This window comes from Pleurodeles waltl, chromosome 3_1, assembly GCF_031143425.1.
Source record: "Pleurodeles waltl isolate 20211129_DDA chromosome 3_1, aPleWal1.hap1.20221129, whole genome shotgun sequence".
NCBI lineage: Eukaryota > Metazoa > Chordata > Amphibia > Caudata > Salamandridae > Pleurodeles > Pleurodeles waltl.
The window spans coordinates 841,794,725-841,817,716 of NC_090440.1; the positions used below are offsets into that span (position 1 = coordinate 841,794,725).

At 42.2% G+C, this 22,992-nt stretch overlaps 1 protein-coding gene across 2 annotated transcripts in view; it reads left to right on the forward strand.

Annotated features, from left to right (window-relative positions):
- VWCE (von Willebrand factor C and EGF domains) overlaps positions 1 to 22,992 on the forward strand; it is a 424,528-nt gene that overhangs the window by 157,808 nt on the left and 243,728 nt on the right. Inside the window, exons 6-7 of one of the 2 annotated variants that reach the window (XM_069223762.1) lie at positions 11,286 to 11,441; positions 15,546 to 15,671. In XM_069223762.1, the coding sequence (XP_069079863.1) occupies positions 11,286 to 11,441; positions 15,546 to 15,671 (282 nt within the window). The remainder of the gene's footprint in view (positions 1 to 11,285; positions 11,442 to 15,545; positions 15,672 to 22,992) is intronic. The other variant, XM_069223763.1, reaches the window with a different exon arrangement.

The following is a 22,992-nucleotide window of genomic DNA, read 5'->3' on the forward strand; positions in this document are numbered from 1 at the left end:
GAATTCCGCCGCCGCAGCGGTGTGTTGGCGGTGTTCTGCACGGAGGTAAGCAGCATTTACCGCCAATGTTGTAATGAGGGCCATTGTCAGTATAATTATCTGGAAATGTAAATATTGTCTCAAAAACATAGTGAACCATAATATCGTGATCCAGTAGTTGTAATATTGTGAAAGGGAATATTGCCCCAAAAAAAGGTAAGAACATAATTGTTAAATAAATATAGACCTTAAATTAATATATATATACTATTTAAATAGATTAAACTAATATAATTTAAAATACGTACTTTAATCAATCATTTAATTTTACACATGCATATGTATTTATATACATATATATAAAGGTGTCATTATAAAGTGTCAAACTATTTTTAGGTTGAGCGTAAGCATTTGGCCTTGTGTATTCTTGTAAGTATACTTATACCATGGGCTTAAAGCGATTTCATTTGTTGGTTGCAGTGTCTTTTAAAAATCGCTAGTGGTCAGTTCTGCTTCTTTGTCCCTCCTTTTTCTCTTACAGAGCAGGGACCAACTACTGTATGATTGCACTTTGTCCTGTTTATCTCTTTTGTAGGGGTCCTTTTTTAACTTTTTGCCTGCTCGTCTTACACTCTGGGTGTGTGTTTCAGAGCAGCCACACTTCCTTGGGCAAGTCCTCCAGCAGGTCTCCCTTCCCCCCTCTGCAACCATAAAACAACAGCAGAGGGGGCGTTCCTAAGGCCACCTCGCCCTCGCTCTATTTGTCTTGTTCTTATGGGTAGTCTTGCATCGGGCCCTATCAAAACGTTTAAACTTTTGATGTTGGCATAGACAGTCGCCATCTTTTAATTAATACGTTTTCCTGCAGTCATCTATCAAGTATGTTATGTCTTTGCTGATGTTGTGTTGCTGATGAATCCTGTGCAAAGCAATGTTCTTTGTAATCTTCATTTAAAGCATGTATAGAAAGTATGTGTGCTCGACCAAAGTCTGTTTCAGTTGTAGAGCTGTGCAGAGATTAAAATGCAGCACACCCAAAAACGGCAGCCTTAAATACAATCCTTTGATGTGTCTTCAACTGTGTTCTGTAGTTGTCCTTCTATGATGGTTTCTTTACGGTTTCTGTTTAACCACGTCTGTAACTAAATTGAGTCATTTTCTTCTTTGTTGTTTCCTTTAGCATGAGGTCTACGTGAAAACATTGCCCTCAAGCTAAATGACACTTTCAGCAGGTGTCTCACCTTTTGCTGGTACATGCCCTTGAAGAGGCCTCATGTCATGGACACCTAATGCCATGTCTGACATTTTAATCTCCAGTATGTTGCATGCTGGGATGTTTGAGTCCAGGTATGCTAGTGTAAAAGCGTAACTGCAAGTCCCAAAATGCAGTTTGCGATTGTCTTAAAATGTGGACAGACTGAAGGTATGCCAGATGATGCCAGGCCACTATATAACTACACCTGCAGAATCTAATGCGCTCACATTTCTTAAATGATCTTGGTCTGCACAGTCCTACTCTTTCCCCGCCCCTATGTGCAGCCCCTGGCTCTGCCTTTACTCTTGCAGGCAGCTGTAGTCATGGCCCCACAGCAGTCCCAAAGCACTCCTGTTTTGAGTGGCTGGTTGGTAATGTGTTTCCCAGTTGTATAGAAGGGATGTCTTTGTATTTACTGTCTGATTTCCTGGAGTTACATTAACAGAAGCTGAGAGGAGCTCCGCCCTGCAGTCACCTCCCAGCTCTTTCTCTCTCCTCCAAAGGGGGGTAGAACCAGTTTCTCTCTTTCCTTCCTCACTCTGAGTTAGCCTGGCATCACGGCAGGAAAGAATGCAGTGGCCTTTGTCAGAGTTTACACTTTGGCAGGCTGCAGCAGGACTTGCCCGGACCGTGTGACATAAGACATAAGACATAAGACATAAGAAAAGTTGCTCTTTTTCTTCCAAAATATGTTAGCGCTTTGAAGCAATTAAGAGGGTAGATTCTAATATTTAGCTTTTTTACTTCTTTCCTTTACGATCCAGTCAGTTGGAGAACCTGTGCATCTAAGTGCTTTGTATTGAAAAGTTAAAAATTACTTTTTTGAAAACTGCATAAAAAATGTTTTTTTTTGTCAGAGCGTTCAATAGCTGTGGATTTTGGGCCCTAGCTCAGCCGGCACCTAGGGAAACCTAGAAAACCTGTACATTTTTTAAAACTAGACATCCAGGGGAATCCAGGATGGGGTGACTTGTGGGACTGTCATCAGGTTCTGCTACCCAGAATCCCTTGCAAACCTCATGTTTAAAAAACACATTTTTGTGGTGGACAGTTTTGGAATTTGAGGGGAGTCACAAATCTGCTACCACCCAGCATTCTCCGAGGTCTCCCGATAAAAATTCTACCTCACTTGTATGGGTGGGCTAAGTGCCTGCAAAAGGAAAGGGCCCAAAACGTATTGTGGAGATATCAAAATTATCTATTACAAAGGGGGCACCTGGTTTTTGGTCCCAGGCTTGGTGGCCATAAAAGGAAAGCTACAAAATTCAGATATTTCTGAAAACTAGACATCCAAGGGAGTCATGGGATGTGTGGCTTGCATGGATCCCCCAATGATTCCTTACCTAGAATCCTGTGCAAACCTCAAATGTAGCTAAAAACATCACATTTTCCTCACATTTCTGTGTGGGATCACCACACCGGCACAAGTTTCCTACCACCCAACATTCCCCCCATTCTCCCAATGAAAATTATACCTCAGTTGTGTAAGCGGGCCATGTGGCTGCAACAGGGAAGGGCCAAAAGCATGTAGAAATTGAGGGGTGAACCAAAGTCGGTCCTTAAGGGTAGTTTTTCCCATATCTTTTTAGACTGACTCTGCTTTGGGCATCCATGCAAGTGGGGCAGAATCTTTAATGTTACAGATGTGGCAATGCTGGGTAGTAGGGATTTTGTGGATTCCTGTGGATTCCGAAAGTTTCCATCACAGAAATTTAGGGAAAATGTGTGACTTCAGTCAAGTTGGAGGTTTGCAGGGCATTGTGGTTAAGAAAACAGTGTGGGGTACATGTGAAGCACACCACCATGGACTCCCCCAGATGTTTAGTTTTCAGAAGGGTTTGGATCTCGTAGGGTTTTCCAGGTAGGAGTATACCCAAGTCCAAAAAGTGCAGCTACTCACTATTGCAAGTAGGACGATAGTGGAAGTTAGCCAAGGTCTCTTGGCCCATATATAAAATCAAAAACCCCAAGAATCAAAGGTCCTCTTGCTGTGCCCATTTGTTTTTGGGAGGGATGGGGGCACTGGCATGCCCATTTTGGGCAGCCCCCCACCCTTACGTATTGAAAAAAAATCCATGCTGCCTAGTAGGCTTTTTTCCCTCCACCAGAGTGTAGATCAGGGCTACTGCCCCCATTTCCCCCCCCCCCGGGGGTAGAAATACTTTAGTCCCAAATATATATATGGTGAGGGCATTGCTTTGCCCACTGCAGGCAGCCCCCACCACTCATTTATTAAAAAAAAGAAACTGGTGTCTTGTGGGATTTCTGCCCCACCCTGGGGGCAGATTGAGGGTAATAACCCCAAGGGGAGCAGAAAGACTGTTTCTATTTATTTTTTGGGGGGTGGGGACATTGGCATGCCCATTCTGGGTGGCCCCCAGCCCTACATAGTAACAAAAAAGGATCCCTGTTGTGTAGTAGGCTTTGTGTCCACCCACCCCCCAGGTTGGCAGATCGGGGGCTATTGTCCTATCTGCCTCCCAGGGGGGCCAAAAGACTGTATTGGTCCAGAAAATGGAGGTGGGAAAACTAAGGTGCTTGTCTAAGGAGCCCCTCCCCCTTCCCAGGTGTTTAGCCAATCGTCTCATTTTACTTTTGTTTTCAGTGAAGTGACGTAGCGTGCCGAGGCTGCTTTTGCAGAAAGGAAATTCCTCTAGTGCCTACACCAGAGGACTTTCCTGTGCTATCTGAGTGGATGACTAGGAGCCATCCGATCCACATGAGCACTGTGGCGTCAGATGGCTCCCAGCCCTCCAATGCACACCCTATTTACCTAAAAAGCTAACAACCTACTACTAAAATACAAACTTTTAACAGAACTATTAATATTTAAATATACATTAAAATATACACATTCAACTTGGATACATAAAATAAACAACATGTTAAACAATTTACATGATTAACAATCAAGAAACTATTTAATTCATAATATAAAACCAATTACCAATAAGTTTAAATTAATTGGACTTTAATTAATTTCCCATTATGTTCCCCAACAGACCCAACAACCTGTTACACAAATATAAATTATAAAAAAATATATATATATGAACTCATTAATATATTAAAATTAACAAATTACACTTAAGTACAACAGATAACTTAACATATAATTTACATTTTTGATGTTTAAATATTTAAATAACAATAAAACTGTTAATTAACATTACATTTAAATTAACTATAATTTCATTAACATCTGTCCCTATTCCGTCAACACCCAAAATCTGGTACTACTTTATAAACCACTAATTAAATGTTAAAGAAATAAACATGTAAAATCACAAACTATATTTAAAAACTTAACAAATAAACTAGCAATACTAACACATAAATTAACATATTAACTAAAGTCTAATACATTGATTAGAAATTGATATTTATAACCACTATACTAAAGTAAGCAAACTAAATAAAACAATGTTAGTAAAAAAGATATATTATACCTAAATAAAATATTCATACCTTCAGTCTTATGTTCCACGATATTTTTGTATTCACAATACTTGTAAAATGATAGCCATGTCACACAATATTTCATAATCAGTATTTTGTCCAAACACACAGTTTTCATGCCCCTACTGAAAACAATGGGCTCTACTTTAGCCCATACTGTTTCTATTGCTATAATACGTTGTAGGAAGATGGGTCCTGGTTGTAGTACCCCCTGCTTTGTAGCTGTTTTTTTGATGCAACTTTAATTAAAATGCACAAGGTTCCTGCTAACAGGTTACTAGTGCCAGGGTTCCTTCCCCAAAACAAGACACCTGGTCACTTGATCTTCAAGTGGCCAGGCCCTTTAGCACCTCTGTTAGTCCCTAGTAAATGTTACCTTGGGTGCCTAGGGTATGTGAACTGAAGAGGGCCCTTAAGAGTTGCAGCACAACTTGTGCCACTATAAGGGACCCAGCACCAACCTCATGCAGACTGCCCTTGCAGGCTTCATGACATGGTGCTCCCTAAAAGTAAAAACATGACATGGCACACACTTGTGTACAATGCCATCTAAACACTGCCTTCAATATTTGCAAGCCACCCCTACAGCAGGCCTTACAGCCAGAAGGCAGGGTGTATTATTTTACATGTGTGGGCGTATCTGCAAAAGCAAATATGCCCCTGTTATGTCTTTGCCAATTTTTAGACGGTCAGGTGAAGCCATTTTAAGTACAAGTGCTGGACACTGGTCAATATGAGTTCCCCAGCTCCATGATGGCTTCACTGAAACAAGGAATCAAACATCTAGTATTAATAAACCCTCACTGATTCCAGTGATGGATTTATTAATACATGCACCCAGAGGAAAGCTTAGAGGAGCCCCCTGAAAATGTACCAACTTCATGCAAGCTCACTGACCAGTTCTGGCCAGCCTGCCACCAACAGATGAGAATCTAAACCCCGAGAGAGACCACTCCAGGAGGTAAGAAACAAAGCATATCCAGACTGAGTTGTGGACAACCCTCCCTACAGGGTGATCTGCATCCTAAGATACTACCCTACACTACCGTTATCTTTCCTTAAATTGAGTATTTAGGGCCCCCCCGTTGGACCACACTACCTAAAAAGAGAGCATTTGGGATGTCACTTGTTCCTTCGTGATACTCTGGGGGATTGCTTGAATGCTTTGCACAGTGTACCTCATTTTAGTCCACTATATAAAGAGCCAGCTTCTTACATAAGTGTATACAGATTTCACACAAGCACACACTTCTAACTTCTATAACTCTTTCTTAATTCCTTTTCCTGGTTAGCCTTTACAATTTTTCCCTGGGAAGAATTATAATTATCGCTCTCGAGAAACCAGCTATAAAGCTTTTATTTAATTATTTTTTATATATCAGGTTACTCTACCTGTTTTATTCTGCTTACTATTGAATGTATTACTTATCTTGCTCTACACCTACAACACTTGAATATGTCCTATCCCTGTCAGGACTGTGCCTGTTCCCGAGAAGGAGAGCCAGGCTCCGGATACATATTATTCCACCAATCTCTCTTTTAGCTCTTCCTATGAGGTGGGATGATAACACAACATCCCAGATCAGTACCAAATAGGAAAAGAAGGGTATAGAGGTAAAGGAAGGCAAGCAAGAAGCACACCACATCAGAGAGGGCCTGTAACAGGAGAATATCTCTGCATGTCCCGAATTGTTGATGCAATCTCAAAGTTAAGGCTGAAAGCCCTGATAGAAAAAGAGGCATAAGGGCTATAGAAATTAAGGGTAAAGTACCCCCTTGCAGTACACCATAAGGGTATTGCAAGTTACCAAGGAGTTCCATAACCATATTTAGGAATGAAGCTGAAGTCCGACTTCATTATTTTTAGTTATTGAACCCCAAGGTGACTTGCAATGTTCTTATAACGTTTGGGAGGGGTACTTTATGCAATATAATACATGGCCACACCCTCACCTTTCCAACAAACCACTTAAAACCTTTGTGTATATCACTTTCATATGAAAGAGAGAGCATGTTTGCAAATGTGATAAATAAAAATAGAACCTTTAGTGCAAAATTAAACACATCTATTAATGGACCCCAGGGCTGGCTCAGGCTATGTCTGGGAGGGTCTCACTTGGTGGGCGTAATTTCAAATCTCCCACCAAGAAAGAACAAACACGAAGCCCACTCCCAGCTGGCGGGAGCTTTAAAATTGCTCCCAACAGCAACAGAGTGTCACGTAGACTCTCATTATTCTAATGAGACTACTGGATTTTGAGCAGCAAGATCATCCACAGTGTGGTAGACTGAATCTGACCCACGGTGCGTGACAGCTGTCGCTCCAAATCTGGGTTTTGCTCCGGCTAACTAGCAGTGCCTCATCTCTCCCAAAAGGTACAGATGATTGGGCAGCCGAGCGCATGACATATCATACTTCTCAGGGAAGTCGTGGTCACTCAGGTCGCATCCGGTTTTCTCATTTACAATTCGGTCTCATATATAAATGACAATAAAAGCAGTATGAGTTTTAAAGATTGGTTTAATAAAACAACTGCATTTTAGATAGCAAAGCGTGAGCTGCAATAACCAGAATGACACAACACAACAATATTAAAATGGTGACGATGAGAGTGAAGCATAAGAATAATGCTATCATATTGCCACTAGAATCGATGAACTATTTTCTATCTAAATCATATTTTGAGCACGGCATGTTAAGCTCTAATCCTGCCTTTCAGGTTCCCCCGGGAGGACATCAACCCTCATACCTGAGCAAAGGCCTATAGTCTGTGTTAGCATCTGCAGCGAAGCATTCAGCGTGCAGTTGTGGTTCCCTGGCTCGAATCTCCCTCTTGACGTGTATTGGGACTAGGAAGTGTTTTTATAATAAAACAGCTGATGTTCTAAGGAAATGTCCCTATGTAAGGATGTGTATTTTCTACGAATCTTGGAGACTAAACTTCTACCACGTTCACCGGCAATGTACCAAACTGTAGCCTTGACTGAAGCACAAAGTGATCAAGAATGTGTTGTTTGAGAACACAGTGCTGGGCTAAGCAAAAACAGTTAGATAGAAGAAATTAAAACAAGACCGTAAAACTGGTTATTGTCAAAATAACAATGCAAAGCTGAATAAAATATATCTAGGTCAAGGTGCACAGTGGCCTAATGTATTAAACTAACGTGCATGGAGCTACAACTAAAATGGCTACACAACAAGAGAACTTCAGATCTGTTTTGGAAAACACATCTGACTATTGCTCCTGCCTGCAGGGAGCAGCATCTTTAGCTTCTCCCTGTGGGCAGGAGCAATGCAGGATCCCACTGGTTGGGCTTCTCCTATGGCCCCAAGCCAGGATATGGTGGATACCCTAGGTGAGCACCAGAGGCACCTACCCTTGGTTGGTCAAGTCCCGGAGGATGGGTCGCCGGGCCCAAATTGGTCTGAGGAGGGGGCTGCATGTCCTTCTCCCCCTCGAATATGTTGCCAGGCTTTAAGGTAACTATAACTTGCACACTTGCCATGCACAGCTAATTACTCCACATATTTCATCAGTCGTGACATCTCCTATGGCATCTTTGAGAATATCACTGCAACATTTACAGTTAAATTATTGATGATAAAAATTATGCATGGCAGGGGCGCGTGTTATAGTTACCTTAGGGCACGAGTTATAGTTACTTGGGATAAATATAACTATTATTGCTGAATTTCTATAGTTTTGTATGTGTAAAATCTGAACCTAACTATAACCTCCCTGTAACCTTTGTTTTTTCAGTGAATATATATATATATATATATATATATATATATATATATATAGAGAGAGAGAGAGAGAGAGAGAGAGACAGAGAGAGAGAGAGGGAGATATATATATATAGATATATATAAATGTGTATTATATATATATATATATATATATATAGAGAGAGAGAGAGAGCTATATATATATATATATATACATACACACATACATACATATATTTATACACATATACATATAGATATAGACCACCTAGGAAAGCATACACAAGAGAGGAAGTTGGTGGGGCTCACCGGGTATTGCAGAGAAGATGGTGATATCAAGGCCCAAAGGATCCAGGAAACACCTTGAGTCCCAGAAGCATCTGGAGGACAGTCAGACAGTCAGCTGTAGTAATGGGACAAAGGATCATGGAGCAAAGGAAAGGAGGTAAGACAACAAGGGGAAGGGGAAATACATTCTGGGAAAGGGAACAACACAACAAAAATGATGGGCACCAAATACGTGAGCCGTACAGCAAATGAAAAGTCGCCGGACACCATCTTGGTAGTTAGTATCATCTTTATAGTTATCAGGAAGTGCTGTACTCCCTCTATTGGTCTTGACCTGGAACTGTCTGTTCTTGACCATTTGTGTGTGAGCCAGCTGCCAAGAACCAGTAGTCCATAGCCCCCAACCCTTCTCTCCCTTTCTTGAATCTCACAGACAGAAATAAACAGACCTGCACTTTTATCTCTTTCCCAGTATGTTGCTTGATGAAGTCCCTTAAATCAATAGCACCAGGAGAATCATCATTTATTTCCCCCAAAATATCGTTCTTTTTGGTTTTAATTTCCCTTACACACTTTTCCACTTTCGCTTGATATCTCACCTCAAGTTTTTATCTCCTACTTTCATAGCATATATGATGGCCACTACAAACACTCATCTCAACTTGTGATCATCAGACAAATTAAATATTTAGTCCTGATTACTTACTTAATACTTTTTAAAAATATTTACACCTTCACATTATCTATATTAGGACCGGACATAATTTTAACTACCAATGAAACTGCGATTACGCCTGCTTTCATAGTTGAGAGTAATTTGGGGGAAAGCAATACCACAGTGAGAGCACATTTAGTGAAGGCAAGCGTTCTCTATTTGTGTTCTGCTGCATTTAGCACTACTTCTTAACACAAAATGCATTCTCATGCCAATTTTGGATGCAACAAGGGAATTTTGCAGTGAGGAAATAGTGCTAAATATAGGGGGTACATTGGTTGGAAATCCTACCACAAGAGCACATTTAGCAAGTGGTGGCACTATTTCTTAGCAGAAAATAAATGCTCACTTCCATTTTTGACACAAGGTGTCATTTTTACATTACAAAATAGTGCTAAATGCAGAATTACTCTTCTCACGTAAGTATACATAATTTCGCTGAAGTTTCAGGTAATTCCACATACGTATTTATGAATAATCTCACAGAATTTCTAGGTAGTTCCAAGCGATTATGCTAAACTGAATTACGTGAAACATGCCCTCATCTAAATCACATATTTCTAACATGCTACCCCTTTCCATGTTTCTAACAGCAAATGTCATTCCACAAATGATTCTACTTCTAGAGATACAATCTTTTCCTTCCATATGTCTATCAACCACAGCATGCAATTTTTCTGTGCGCTTTTTCTACTCAGTATCACATCTTACCATGTGCTATATTCTTGGAGAACTAGGTTGTTTTCCCTTGCACTTGTTTTCACTGTTGTAATTTGATAGTTTCAACAAACAACTTATGTTTCCAGTCTTGATTATCCCCTCCTAGCTTGGTAGCACTTTGCTCATGAATTGACACTTGCAGTATTAACACACACATGTTTATGCTGCATTTAGTCTCAACCTTTGAACTCTATATAACATGTAAGTGTGCTTCAATCCTTTTTAAGTGTTATCTTATATTGTTTTTGTTTATGGTAATGGCATTAATTAATTAATTATAAATATACTGTCATTCATTGACAGACTTCAGAATGTCCATAGACCCCAAAACATGTCAGCTGTTTTTGATGCAACGTATATGTGATCTAATGTGTGTTCATTAATACAATATAACAACAACAGTTTCTACTAGTGTTTCTACTAATGGTTACAAACATTTATTATTGAGATATACTGGTATGATATAAATGTTGGTGTGCTCACATTATTCTAAATATTATTGTGAATGACATCTTTTAATCCTTTAATAACACAACATATTAATGGTAGAGAACCACTTAATGCTATCCAAGGCCAATCAATGTAATTATTTATCTTTGTACCTACAGTAACCTTACTTTTTGGATGTACCTGGGGAAAGTTGTGTGGGCTTTATCTCACCTGCTATCCCCTGTATTAACATGCATATGTGCAGGGTTTGAAATGATCTGACTACTTGTAATTGTCCCTTGAACCTACATCACATGTGCCCATATGGGGCATGGGATGTTTATCACAAGCATTGAATTCTGATACTTTGGAGTTTGGAGTTGAACAGAGAAAATAAATTAAGGCCTCAAAAATTTAGAATTCTATAAACTTTTGTACTTTTGGCAACAAAATCTGTAATCTCCTGCCTGCTGGCATAGGGGTTATATAATCCCACAGGTATGATAATCGAGGTATAAATCTCTAACAGTGCAAAGCTTTACTCCTGTAATTCCATTTTCTGGCAATGTCTGAGTCTATGTGCCAATCTTTGGCAGTAGTCTTCTCTGAGTGCCCCATAAACATTGGCAGTATATCAGGACATTTGTTCATCTAATGAAGATTATTTCTGCCATTTTTCTCTCTTTATCATGGTTTATAATATACTCTAGACGTGGATGAATGTTCTAGATCCCGAAGCCCTGGACCCTGCCAGCAGCAATGTAGAAACAGTCTTGGGAGCTACAGGTGTCTCTGTTTCCATGGTTACCAGATAGCTTCCAACGGACGCTCTTGCATCCCTCTGACAGCAATGACTGCAGTTGAAGGTTAGTTGACCAGTCATTATTTTTAGGTTAGAGCATTGATTGTTACCTACAGATCCATTATGTGCTGAAATGATCATTGTTACATAAGGATCCTTCTTAATCTGCATACACTGGATTACAACAAACACATACATCAGTACTAATGTCTGGGCAAGAACACCAACAAAGGGGTGTGGCCAAATTACAACCTAAGACCATTGACATTCATGAAACTGACAGACCATTAATGATCTGTTGACAGGGAATTTACTATGCAGCAAGAACAAACGTTAAAACCTAACATTTAAAACACATCAATACTAATTTATGAATTATTATTTATTGGAGGTTGGTGATGTCCAAGGTGACCTGTATATCTCTTCTAATCTAAAACAGGAACATTTATACTAGGAAATAGATCATTTAAAATAGACAGTGTTGAACTTTGGAAGACAGTATTTAATATTGAAGGACAGGAGTCAGCAGATTCATGTACATTTGGGTTTATTCCAGTTGTTCTTAGCTTAAGTTACAGATAGGCTTTAAGCTAACAATAGCAATGAGACCTAAGTGCTGAGTCCTGATTCAAATGAGTCCACTGAGTCAACCAGAAAACTATGTAGAAGAGCAGAAACGTCATAAGAAAGCATTCACTATGAACCATAGAGACTTCATGAAAATGCTTCAACAATTATAACCTCTCAAAAGATATCAGTAGGAAACCCCATTGCCTCATTTTGATAGTACATGTGTAGTTATGGTTAGGCCAGACTTTCAATGGAAACCTACTTGTTTGTTTTGCTAATAACTTTGGTGTCATTGGACAAATCTACATGAAGCTTTCCAACGAAATGATGAATCCACTATCATGGCAAGTTTCTTGAGGAACTTTGCACTCCACATGCACTGCTTCTGATCTCAAAATACTTATACCAATAAATAACAACAGACAAAAGGAAATTTAATAAAGTAAGAACAAATACACTAACCAATGAATAATATTGTATTCATAGTTGTCTCTTTAAAGTGGGAACAGTAATGTGATATGTAATCTCATCTGTAAGATTATTTGAAACAGTTATAATTACATCTGTCATTTCAAGGATTAGGAAACAAACACTGTATTTGGTGTGTGAATTATGATTTGCATGGCTGTTGTGGGAATTTTGATTTGTGGTCTTAACCACAATTTTAATTTGTATAAGTCAAAATTAACTTCCAAGACAGCGCAAATCTTCAGAAAGAACAATCACTAGTAATATATTGACCAATGATCATCTATAGCATCATGACCTCCAAGGCATCTCCCTTAACAATGATAACCTCAAAGCAGGGACACTTTGAATGATCAACAGTAACATTCAGATGTTACCATAGACCTAAGAAATCTTGAAACGGTCTCCTGAATAGTATAACTATTTAAATATATTAACCTACATCCCCTGGTGTGTTTGCACTTTATGGATTCAGACTTTGATGCTATATGTGATGCCTGAAACGATTCTTTAGTTATAATTTATAGGACAGGACATGAAGAGATAATTATAGAGCACTTGCCTTTAGAAATTATTATACAAACAACCTATTGTAACATATAGCCTAATAAGTTAATAGTAAATCAAAGGTCACTGATAAATCTACATTTTAGGGACACCTATATGAATGTATCTATTAGAGGTGACTGATAGCTGGGCACTTAATCCATAAAGAAGCAATAATTGTCAGCGAGAAACATGAGCTTTACATTGAAAACATCAATGTATCATTGCACCCTATGCTTTGTTGCTGCGTTGTGCCGGGAAGATTTTCCTCCCTGCCTCAGATTCAGAAACCACAAATACACAGGTGAGACACCATCACTATTCTCACCTATAAAGGTTGACTAGACATTTGGATTTGGCGAAGAGTGTAGTAGTCAGAATCATTCAATCACAAATTAATGACATTACCCCTTAAACAGTTCTAAAACCCATAAACAATGTAACACTAAATTAAACTCCAAACTGAACAAAGTCTCAAAGCTTTATTGCAATCCCAGAATCAATATGGTGCGCAAAACTAAATTGTAACTATACATGAAAACCATAGGCTAACCAAAATGTCTGTACAGGTTTAGCCTTCTAAATATCAATGCTGTTAAACACTCCAAAAGAATAATATAAATTAACAACAACACAATATGCACATTCGTTTTTGAAGCAGGTGATATCAGTCAATCATCAAAATTCAATTTAAGATTCAGATTTCAGAGCTGGGCCATTCCTATCACTGACAGGAATTCAGACTTGCCTGTGTGGGAGCAGACTAACACATGCGGACAAAAGCAAAAAGAAAAAGAAAGGCAAAAATAATTAGAAAAATAATTTAACTAGGACAACTCACTATAAAAGTTGCACTGGCGTAATTATCCAACTGAAAAGGAACAAAAAACCCACATTTAATTATATCTCTCCTCATGGGACAGCAGACAAAAAAATGTTTGACTGGCAGAACGGTCACTTCCTTCTAGCGTCAGTTGACAGCAGCATCAGGACAGTGCAGAACACCGGCTGCACATAGGACAAATCAGCAGTTCAGAATTAGTTGGGCTTATTAGGACTGAACTATAGACATGATTAGGGCAGTTAAGTCTAAGATGAGAAAACTCAACTGAGGACTTGAGGAAACAGAGGGTGACAGCAGACTTAAAACAGGAACAGACAGACTTCGGAAGGGTTCTGAACAGCTCTCTAGGACTAGCTCCAGATTTCTAAAGTTCCTCACTAATTAGAAATATGCATGATCCATTCATAGGTCCTTCAGGTGGGCTCCCTTCAGACATCAGATTCAGTGGCCAATGGCTGTTGATGGCACCATCAAATTTGCAACTACTCCAGATTTTCTCAGCAAAAGTGCATTGTCATTTCAATTATTTCAAACAGTTCCGGCTAAATACTACATTCTCTAAAAATGTGCAACATCATGACCTTCTCTTACTGCACACTAAATGAACTAATACATTTTTATGGGAATCATACCTTTGCTGTCTGGTTCGACAGCTATAACAAATAATGCAACATTGTTAATAACAAGCATGTTCTGCGCCTTCAATACAATAAGACATTCAACAGCACATCAACAACCTAGGAAAATAATTCAGGTCAGAGAAAACAGAATAAACAAGTGATTTTCCATTACAGCTGCAAAATGAATCTTTCAGGCATAGTCAAGCTAAGAAAGCCTTAATACACATTAACACATTCAATGCATTGATAAACCTATTGCGCACCTTATAATTCATTTCAAGTATGCAAAGCAAATTATTCAATAGCAGACATAATTTACGACATGTTAGAATAATTTTAAACGTGCATTTATTTTTCTGCACACATGTAACTCTCATTAACAAAATGAATTTAATTCAATATAAGTATGATTAATTCATGTTTATTTAATATTTTTCCTAACATTCTTAACATTAATTCACATTAGCACTTCTTTTAATATGAATGCAAAATCGTTAAACACTGGAGCTCATTTTGAATTTGGCGGATGGAAAGCCTGTCTGCTAAATTCCCGACAGGGAGGCCGTCTACCTGGCGATCTCCCTGCCGGAGTCATTGCGAGTTTCCTGCTCGGTCAGCGGGAGGATACCTGATGGCCTAGTGAGAAATAGGCTACAGCATTGTCTCTGGCTTGTAATTGAGCCAGTGGCAGTGCTGTAGCCAGCAGGGTGCACTATCACACTCACAATGTTCACTGTCTGCAGAACAGGCAGTGAACATTGCGAGGGTGCTGGTGGAGGGCCCCTGCAGCACCCCATGCCAAGTGCATGGGCAGTGCTGCCCCCGTGACCCCTGCACCTGTTCTCCACCAGCCTTTTCATGGCATGTTACTGCCTTGAAAAGGATGGCAGAGAATGAGGTCATAACCATCCTCGTAATGAGACCCGTAGTGTTTAATACGAATGGTAGCCACATGGTCCACCGTAATTCAATGTGCACATTTTCAGCTTGTGTTATTTTCTCTGTTAGGCTTTTTAATGTAAGTTAATTAGTCACCATATGCTAACATCTATGCCACTAATATATTAATAACATTTGATCTCTCTCAGCTTCATGCCATTAGTATCTTCTCTTTTTACAGTTCCCGGTGGCTGTGGGGAATATGGCTGCACTCTGACCTGTAACCATGGTGGCTGTGAGCACATATCTCGAGTTTGTCCTCCAGGATTCACTATGAGGGAGATGGAGAATGGTGTCACCTGCATAGGTAAGACATTCAAGTCATGCAATGCACCAATGCATGCACCAGTGTGTGCCTTAGATGAAGTTCCCATGAGATTGGCATTTTTCCTATCACATGACATTCTGGTGGCTTATTAATTTCAGGTGTGCGTGGCACCTTCTGTTACCACACATGGCAAAATTCCGGTTTTGGTGAAATCACTATAGCTCCACAATTTTCCCAAGGTAATTTTTGTCCGGTCAAGCCTACCAAATTTACCAGGGACAAAAGATCTGGTTAATATCTGGGCAGTCGGATTTTGCTGTCATAAGCAGCAAAATGCAGATATTATGCCACATTTTGCTGTCAAAACACGTGATAGGTAATAATTGTCACACAAAATACATTCTAAATATCTCTGTTTCCGATTATATCCTGTGCAATAATTATAGCTTCCAATAATGGGCCACTCGGAGTGATGCCCAGAGTTGAGTCATATTTAGGTCAAGCCTACCAGACAGCACAACCTATTTGGTTGTGAAAGACATATTGAAAACTAACCAAGAACATAGAAGGGTTGCTTACCAATGGTTGTTTTTACTGTCACTCTCATTTGCCTCATTCTTAGTCAGTGGCTTGCTTGTCCATCTTTAGTTTTTTTCTTCCATGGAGCTCAGGGGCTCATTTCGAGTTTGGTGGATGGAAAAGCCTGTCTGCCAAACTCTAAACAGGATGTCCGCCACCTACATGGCCAACCCCCGCCGGAGTCATTACGAGTTACCCGCTAGGTCGGCGGGCTGATACCTGTTTGCCTAGTGGGAAACAGGCTACAACATTGTTTCCAGCCTGTAATCAAGCTGGCAGCAATGATGTACCCAGCAGGGTGCACCAGCACCCTCGCAATGTTCACTGTCTCCAACGCAGACATCGCTTTATGCAGTGCTGCCCTGGTGCATCAGGATCTCTTCCACCGCCAGACCCCCAGGATCCAAGATCCTGGCGGAGCTGGCCACCGGACCGTCAGGGTTGTTATGTGGCGGTCGGACCACCATATAGGCAGCAGTCCAAACCGCCACCGCAAGTGTGGTGGACGTAAGACTGTCACACTCGTAAGGAGGCCCTTAGTCACTTTACCATATTGTTGATTTTCTGACTTGTATGTGTCCTCTGCTCGCTGTTAGGGACCTACTTTTTTTGTCTAAAGCACTCCACAAGAGTGGATGTGTTTGCTCACTTCTCCCTAGTGTGCTTTGTTTACCCTCTCCACTCTACAGTCTCGCCTGTGTGCGTCTCCCCCGCCCCACTCTGTGATGCGTTTGACTCAATTTGCTTCTCCCCTTTGATGCTTTCTTGCCTGTGTTCTACCTCCCTCCCAGCTCCACATTGCTCTCTCTCACTCTCTCTGTTTGCTTTTCTCCCCCATTCCATGTGCTCCACATTGCTATTGTTCTCGCCTGTTTGGTTGTCTTGAGTCCCCCTTACCTCTCGGATATTCCAGGCAGTGATAGGCATTGAAAAATGGCCATAGACCCACCCATCTAAATTAGGTGGACAGACATATAGTAAAACCTCTGACTGTCCTTACTGCATTGACCAGGGCGGAGATGGAGTAGTCTCTGCTGCCCTCAAACAATGGCCTTCCTGCTTTTAAATCAGGCAGGTGGACAGCGTTCTCCATTACTATGGTGACAGAGGTCCATCTCTGCCAAGATCTAAATCAGCCCCTAAATCTCTGTTTCAAATGCAAAAGGGTCTGCCCAGGCCCTTTAGAATGAGTTCCTGTGTTGAGCAAACAACAACACATATTAAACACTTTGTATGTTGATGTGGCAGGTAAGGCTAACACATGGGCACACTCAAAGTCAGGTATACCATTGGATTATGGGAAGGGTAGCCTATGGAACTCAGTAACAGTAATATCTCTTGAAAGTTATCCAATTATCTATGTGTGTTGTGTAGGCTTTACGGATCATGTGCTTCTGTGCAGGGGTGGCTCCTTCGCAATGGCGAAGGAGCTTTGCCCCCCCAGCTAACGGCCAGGAGCTGTAAAATCTAACAATATTTGATTATAGTTTTATTTTATAGCTGTTGGCTGGGCCAGCCGCAAGTGCAGGGAGGGGCGGTGCTGGGCCACGTGATGGGGTACAGGGGAGGGGGAATGGAGTCTGTGCACTTTAAGTGCACATGTGTGTTTGGCCATCCCTCTCAGGCCAGCCAAACACACATGCACACTTAGGTTTCTCCAACCTGGCTGTGTACGCAACTGGGTTGGAGAAACTGCAAAGATGCCCATGCAGTGTCTGAGCGGAAGGCCAAGCTGCTCAGACCGATCATGCGCTGCTATTTTGCTAGGTTTAGTATGCGAGCAGCACCAGGATTGTTGTGGAGCCTGTGCTGGTGTCCCAGTGAATGCTGGGACACCAGAACAGAAGGGGAGCACGAGGCAGGCTGCGGCAGTCATAAAGGCACGTTTTCTTTTTTTTTAATATTCTTTTTTGTATTCGCTCGCCCCGTCTCCATCCCTTCCCGCCTGCCCTTCCCCTTGAGATTTGCAGCTGCGGCTGCCTCTGTGTCTAATAATCAATTACGTGTGATTCATTACCACTGTCCTTGTGACCTGGGTGACTTTATTCTCTTAACCTGTATCCCAATATATGCTTCCCGATGGAGCTGAAGCTTCCTCACACAGATTTAGCAATCAACTAAAAGACATGTTACATACCAATGTGTGGAGCAGATACATTTTAAGGCATGAGAAAAGTGGAAATTTGTTCAGGCCTCACCTTCCAAGAGCCCATCTGTGCAACTGAACTTTCTTTCTATTTGACCTTTGCCTCTCTGCTTACCATTATCTCTAACTCTCAAACCAGTGTCATCAAGAGTACTTTTTGCGTCCTGGGCAACAAATATCTCAACTGTTTTTGTTTAACCTTGTTAAAATTATGTAAGGAAATGCCTCCTTGGCATGGTTACCCCCTGACTTTTTGCCTTTGCTGATGCTATGTTTTGAATTGAAAGTGTGCTGAGGCCTGCTAACCAGGCCCTAGCACCAGTGTTCTTTCCCTAACCTGTACTTTTGTATCCACAATTGGCACACCCTGGCATCCAGGTAAGTCCCTTGTAACTGGTACCCCTGTTACCAAGGGCCCTGATGCCAGGGAAGGTCTCTAAGGGCTGCAGCATATCTTATGCCACCCTGGGGACCCCTCACTCAGCACAGACACACTGCTTGCCAGCTTGTGTGTGCTGGTGAGGACAAAACGAGTAAGTCGACATGGCACTCCCCTCAGGGTGCCATGCCAACCTCACACTGCCTATGCAGCATAGATAAGTCACCCCTCTAGCAGGCCTTACAGCCATAAGGCAGGGTGCACTATACCATAGGTGAGGGCACCAGTGCATGAGCACTGTGCCCCTACAGTGTCTAAGCCAAACCTTAGACATTGTAAGGGCAGGGTAGCCATAAGAGTATATGGTCTGGGAGTTTGTCAAACACGAACTCCACAGCACCATAATGTCTACACTGAAAACTTGGAAGTTTGGTATCAAACTTCTCAGCACAATAAATGCACACTGATGCCAGTGTACATTTTATTGTAAAATACACCCCAGAGGGCACCTTAGAGGTGCCCCCTGAAACCTTAACCGACTACCTGTGAAGGCTGACTGGTTCCAGCAGCCTGCCACAACAGAGACATGTTGCTGGCCCCATGGGGAGAGTGCCTTTGTCACTCTGAGGCCAGTAACAAAGCCTGCACTGGGTGGAGATGCTAACACCTCCCCCAGGCAGAAGCTGTAACACCTGGCGGTGAGCCTCAAGGGCTCACCCCCTTTGTTCCAGCACCACAGGGGACTCCAGCTAGTGGAGTTGCCCGCCCCCTCCGGCCACGGCCCCACTTTTGGCGGCAAGACCAGAGGAAATAAAGAGAATAACAAGGAGGAGTCACTGGCCAGTCAGGACAGCCCCTAAGGTGTCCTGAGCTGAAGTGACTCTAACTTTTAGAAATCCTCCATCTTGCAGATGGAGGATTCCCCCAATAGGGATAGGAATGTGACCCCCTCCCCTTGTGAGGAGGCACAAAGAGGGTGTACCCACCCTCAGGGCTAGTAGCCATTGGCTACTAACCCCCCAGACCTAAACACGCCCTTAAATTTAGTATTTAAGGGCTTCCCTGAACCTAAGAATTTAGATTCCTGCAACTTACAGAAGAAGAGGACTGCTGAGCTGAAAAACCGCTGCAGAAGAAGAAAGAAGACACCAACTGCTTTGGCCCCAGTCCTACCGGCCTGTCTCCTGCCTTCAGAAGAAAACTGCTCCAGCGACGCTTTCCCCAGGACCAGCGACCCCTGAATCCTCAGAGGACTGCCCTGCTTCTAAGAGACCAAGAAACTCCCGAGAACAGCGGCCCTGTTCAACAAAGACTGCAACTTTGTATTCAGAGGAGCAGATTTAAAGACCCCTGCAATCCCCGCAAGAAGCGTGAGACTTGCAACACTGCACCTGGTGACCCCGACTCAACTGGTGAAGAAACAACGCTACAGGGAGGACCCTCCGGCGACTCCAAGACTGTGAGTAACCAAAGTTGTCCCCCCTGAGCCCCCACAGCGACGCCTGCAGAGGGAATCCCGAGGCTCCCCCTGACCGCGACTGCCTGACTCTGAAATCCTGACGCCTGGAAAAGACCCTGCACCCGCAGCCCCCAGGATCTGAAGGATCGGAACTCCAGTGCAGGAGTGACCCCCCAGGAGGCCCTCTCCCTTGCCCCGGTGGTGGCTACCCCAAGGAGCCCCCCCCTTGCCTGCCTGCACCGCTGAAGAGACCCCTTGGTCTCTCATTGAAAACAATTGGAAACCCAACGCGTGTTTGCACACTACACCCGGCCGCCCCCGCGCTGCTGAGGGTGTACTTTTTGTGCTGACTTGTGTCCCCCCCGGTGCCCTACAAAACCCCCCTTGTCTGCCCTCCGAAGACGCGGGTACTTACCTGCTGGCAGACTGGAACCGGGGCACCCCCTTACCTCCATTGAAGCCTATGTGTTTTGGGCACCTCTTTGACCTCTGCACCTGACCGGCCCTGAGCTGCTGGTGTGGTGACTTTGGGGTTGCTCTGAACCCCCAACGGTGGGCTACCTTGGACCCCAATTTGAACCCCGTAGGTGGTTTACTTACCTGCAAGAACTAACATTACTTTACCTCCCCCAGGAACTGTGAAAATTGCACTGTCCACTTTTAAAACAGCTAAATGTGTTTTATGTAAAAAGTATATATGCTATTGTGATTATTCAAAGTTCCTAGAGTACTTACCTGCAATACCTTTCAAATGAGATATTACATGTAGAATTTGAACCTGTGGTTCTTAAAATAAACTAAGAAAATATATTTTTCTATACAAAAACCTATTGGCTTGGAATTGTCTCTGAGTGTGTGTTCCTCATTTATTGCCTGTGTATATATACAACAAATGCTTAACACTACTCCTTTGATAAGCCTACTGCTCGACCACACTACCACAAAATAGAGCATTAGTATTATCTCTTTTTGCCACTATCTTACCTCTAAGGGGAACCCTTGGACTCTGTGCATACTATTCCTTACTTTGAAATAGTGCATACAGAGCCAACTTCCTACATTGGTGGATCAGCGGTGGGGTACAAGACTTTGCATTTGCTGGACTACTCAGCCAATACCTGATCACACAACAAATTCCAAAAATTGTCATTAGAAATAGACTTTTGCAATTTGAACCATTTTTCTAAATTTTTAAAAGTCCTGCTAGGGCCTTGTGTTAGTCCCTGTTAGCATTTCTTTTAGAGTTTAAAAGTTTTGTGAAAGTTTGAATTAGAACCTAGAACTAGTTTTAGATTCTTAAAAAGTATTCCAACTTTTAGAAGCATAATGTCTAGTACAGATGTGAATGTGGTGGAACTCAACACCACCCCTTACCACCATCTTAAGATGAGGGAGCTAAGGTCACTCTGTAAAATAAAGAAAATAGCAATGGGCCCAGACCTTCCAAACTACAGCTCCAGGAGCTTTTGGCAGAGTTTGAAAAGGCCAACCCCTCTGAGGATGGCATCACAGAGGATGAAGATAGTGACTTGGAGGAAAATTCCCACCTACCAGTCCTAACTAGGGAGAACAGGGCCTCTCAAGCCCTGTCTCCAAACATAATAGTCAGAGAGGCTGTTTCCCTCACAGGAGGAACCCACCTCTCTGAAATCACTGAGGATAATCCCAGTGAAGAGGACATCCAGTTAGCCAGGATGGCCAAAAGATTGGCTTTGGAAAAACAGATCTTAGCCATAGAAAGGGAAAGACAAGAGATGGGCCTAGGACCCATCAATGGTGGCAGCAACATAACTAGGGTCAGAGATTCTCCTGACATGTTAAAAATCCCTAAAGGGATTGTGACTAAATATGAAGATGGTGATGACATCACCAAATGGTTCACAGCTTTTGAGAGGGCTTGTGTAACCAGAAAAGTGAACAAATCTCACTGGGGTGCTCTCCTTTGGGAAATGTTCACTGGAAAGTGTAGGGATAGACTCCTCACACTCTCTGGAAAAGATGCAGAATCTTATGACCTCATAAAGGGTACCCTGATTGAAGGCTTTGGATTCTCCACTGAGGAGTATAGGATTAGATTCAGGGGGGCTCAAAAATCCTCGAGCCAGACCTGGGTTGATTTTGTAGACTACTCAGTGAAAACACTGGATGGTTGGATTCAAGGCAGTGGTGTTAATGATTATGATGGGCTGTACAATTTATTTGTGAAAGAACATCTGTTAAGTAATTGTTTCAATGACAAACTGCATCAGCATCTGGTAGACCTAGGACCAATTTCTCCCCAAGAATTGGGAAAGAAGGCGGACCATTGGGTCAAGACTAGGGTGTCCAAGACTTCCACAGGGGGTGACCAAAAGAAAGGGGTCACAAAGCCTCCCCAGTGGAAGGGTGGTGAGACATCCAAAAACAAAAATAGTAAAGAGTCTTCTACAGGCCCCCAAAAACCTGCACAGGAGGGTGGGCCCAGAGCCTCTTCACAAACCAATTTTGGGTACAAGGGTAAAAACTTTGATCCCAAAAAGGCCTGGTGTCGTAGCTGTAATCAGCCTGGACACCAAACTGGAGACAAGGCCTGTCCCAAGAAAACAACCACTTCTAACTCCACTCCAGCTAACACTGGAATGGCTAGTCTCCAAGTGGGATCAACAGTGTGCCCAGAGCAAATCAGGTGTCACACTGAAGCTACATTAGTCTCTGAGGGTGGGGTGGATTTAGCCACACTGGCTGCCTGGCCTCCTAACATGCAAAAACACAGGCAGCAACTCTTAATTAATGGGACACGTGTAGAAGGCCTGAGGGA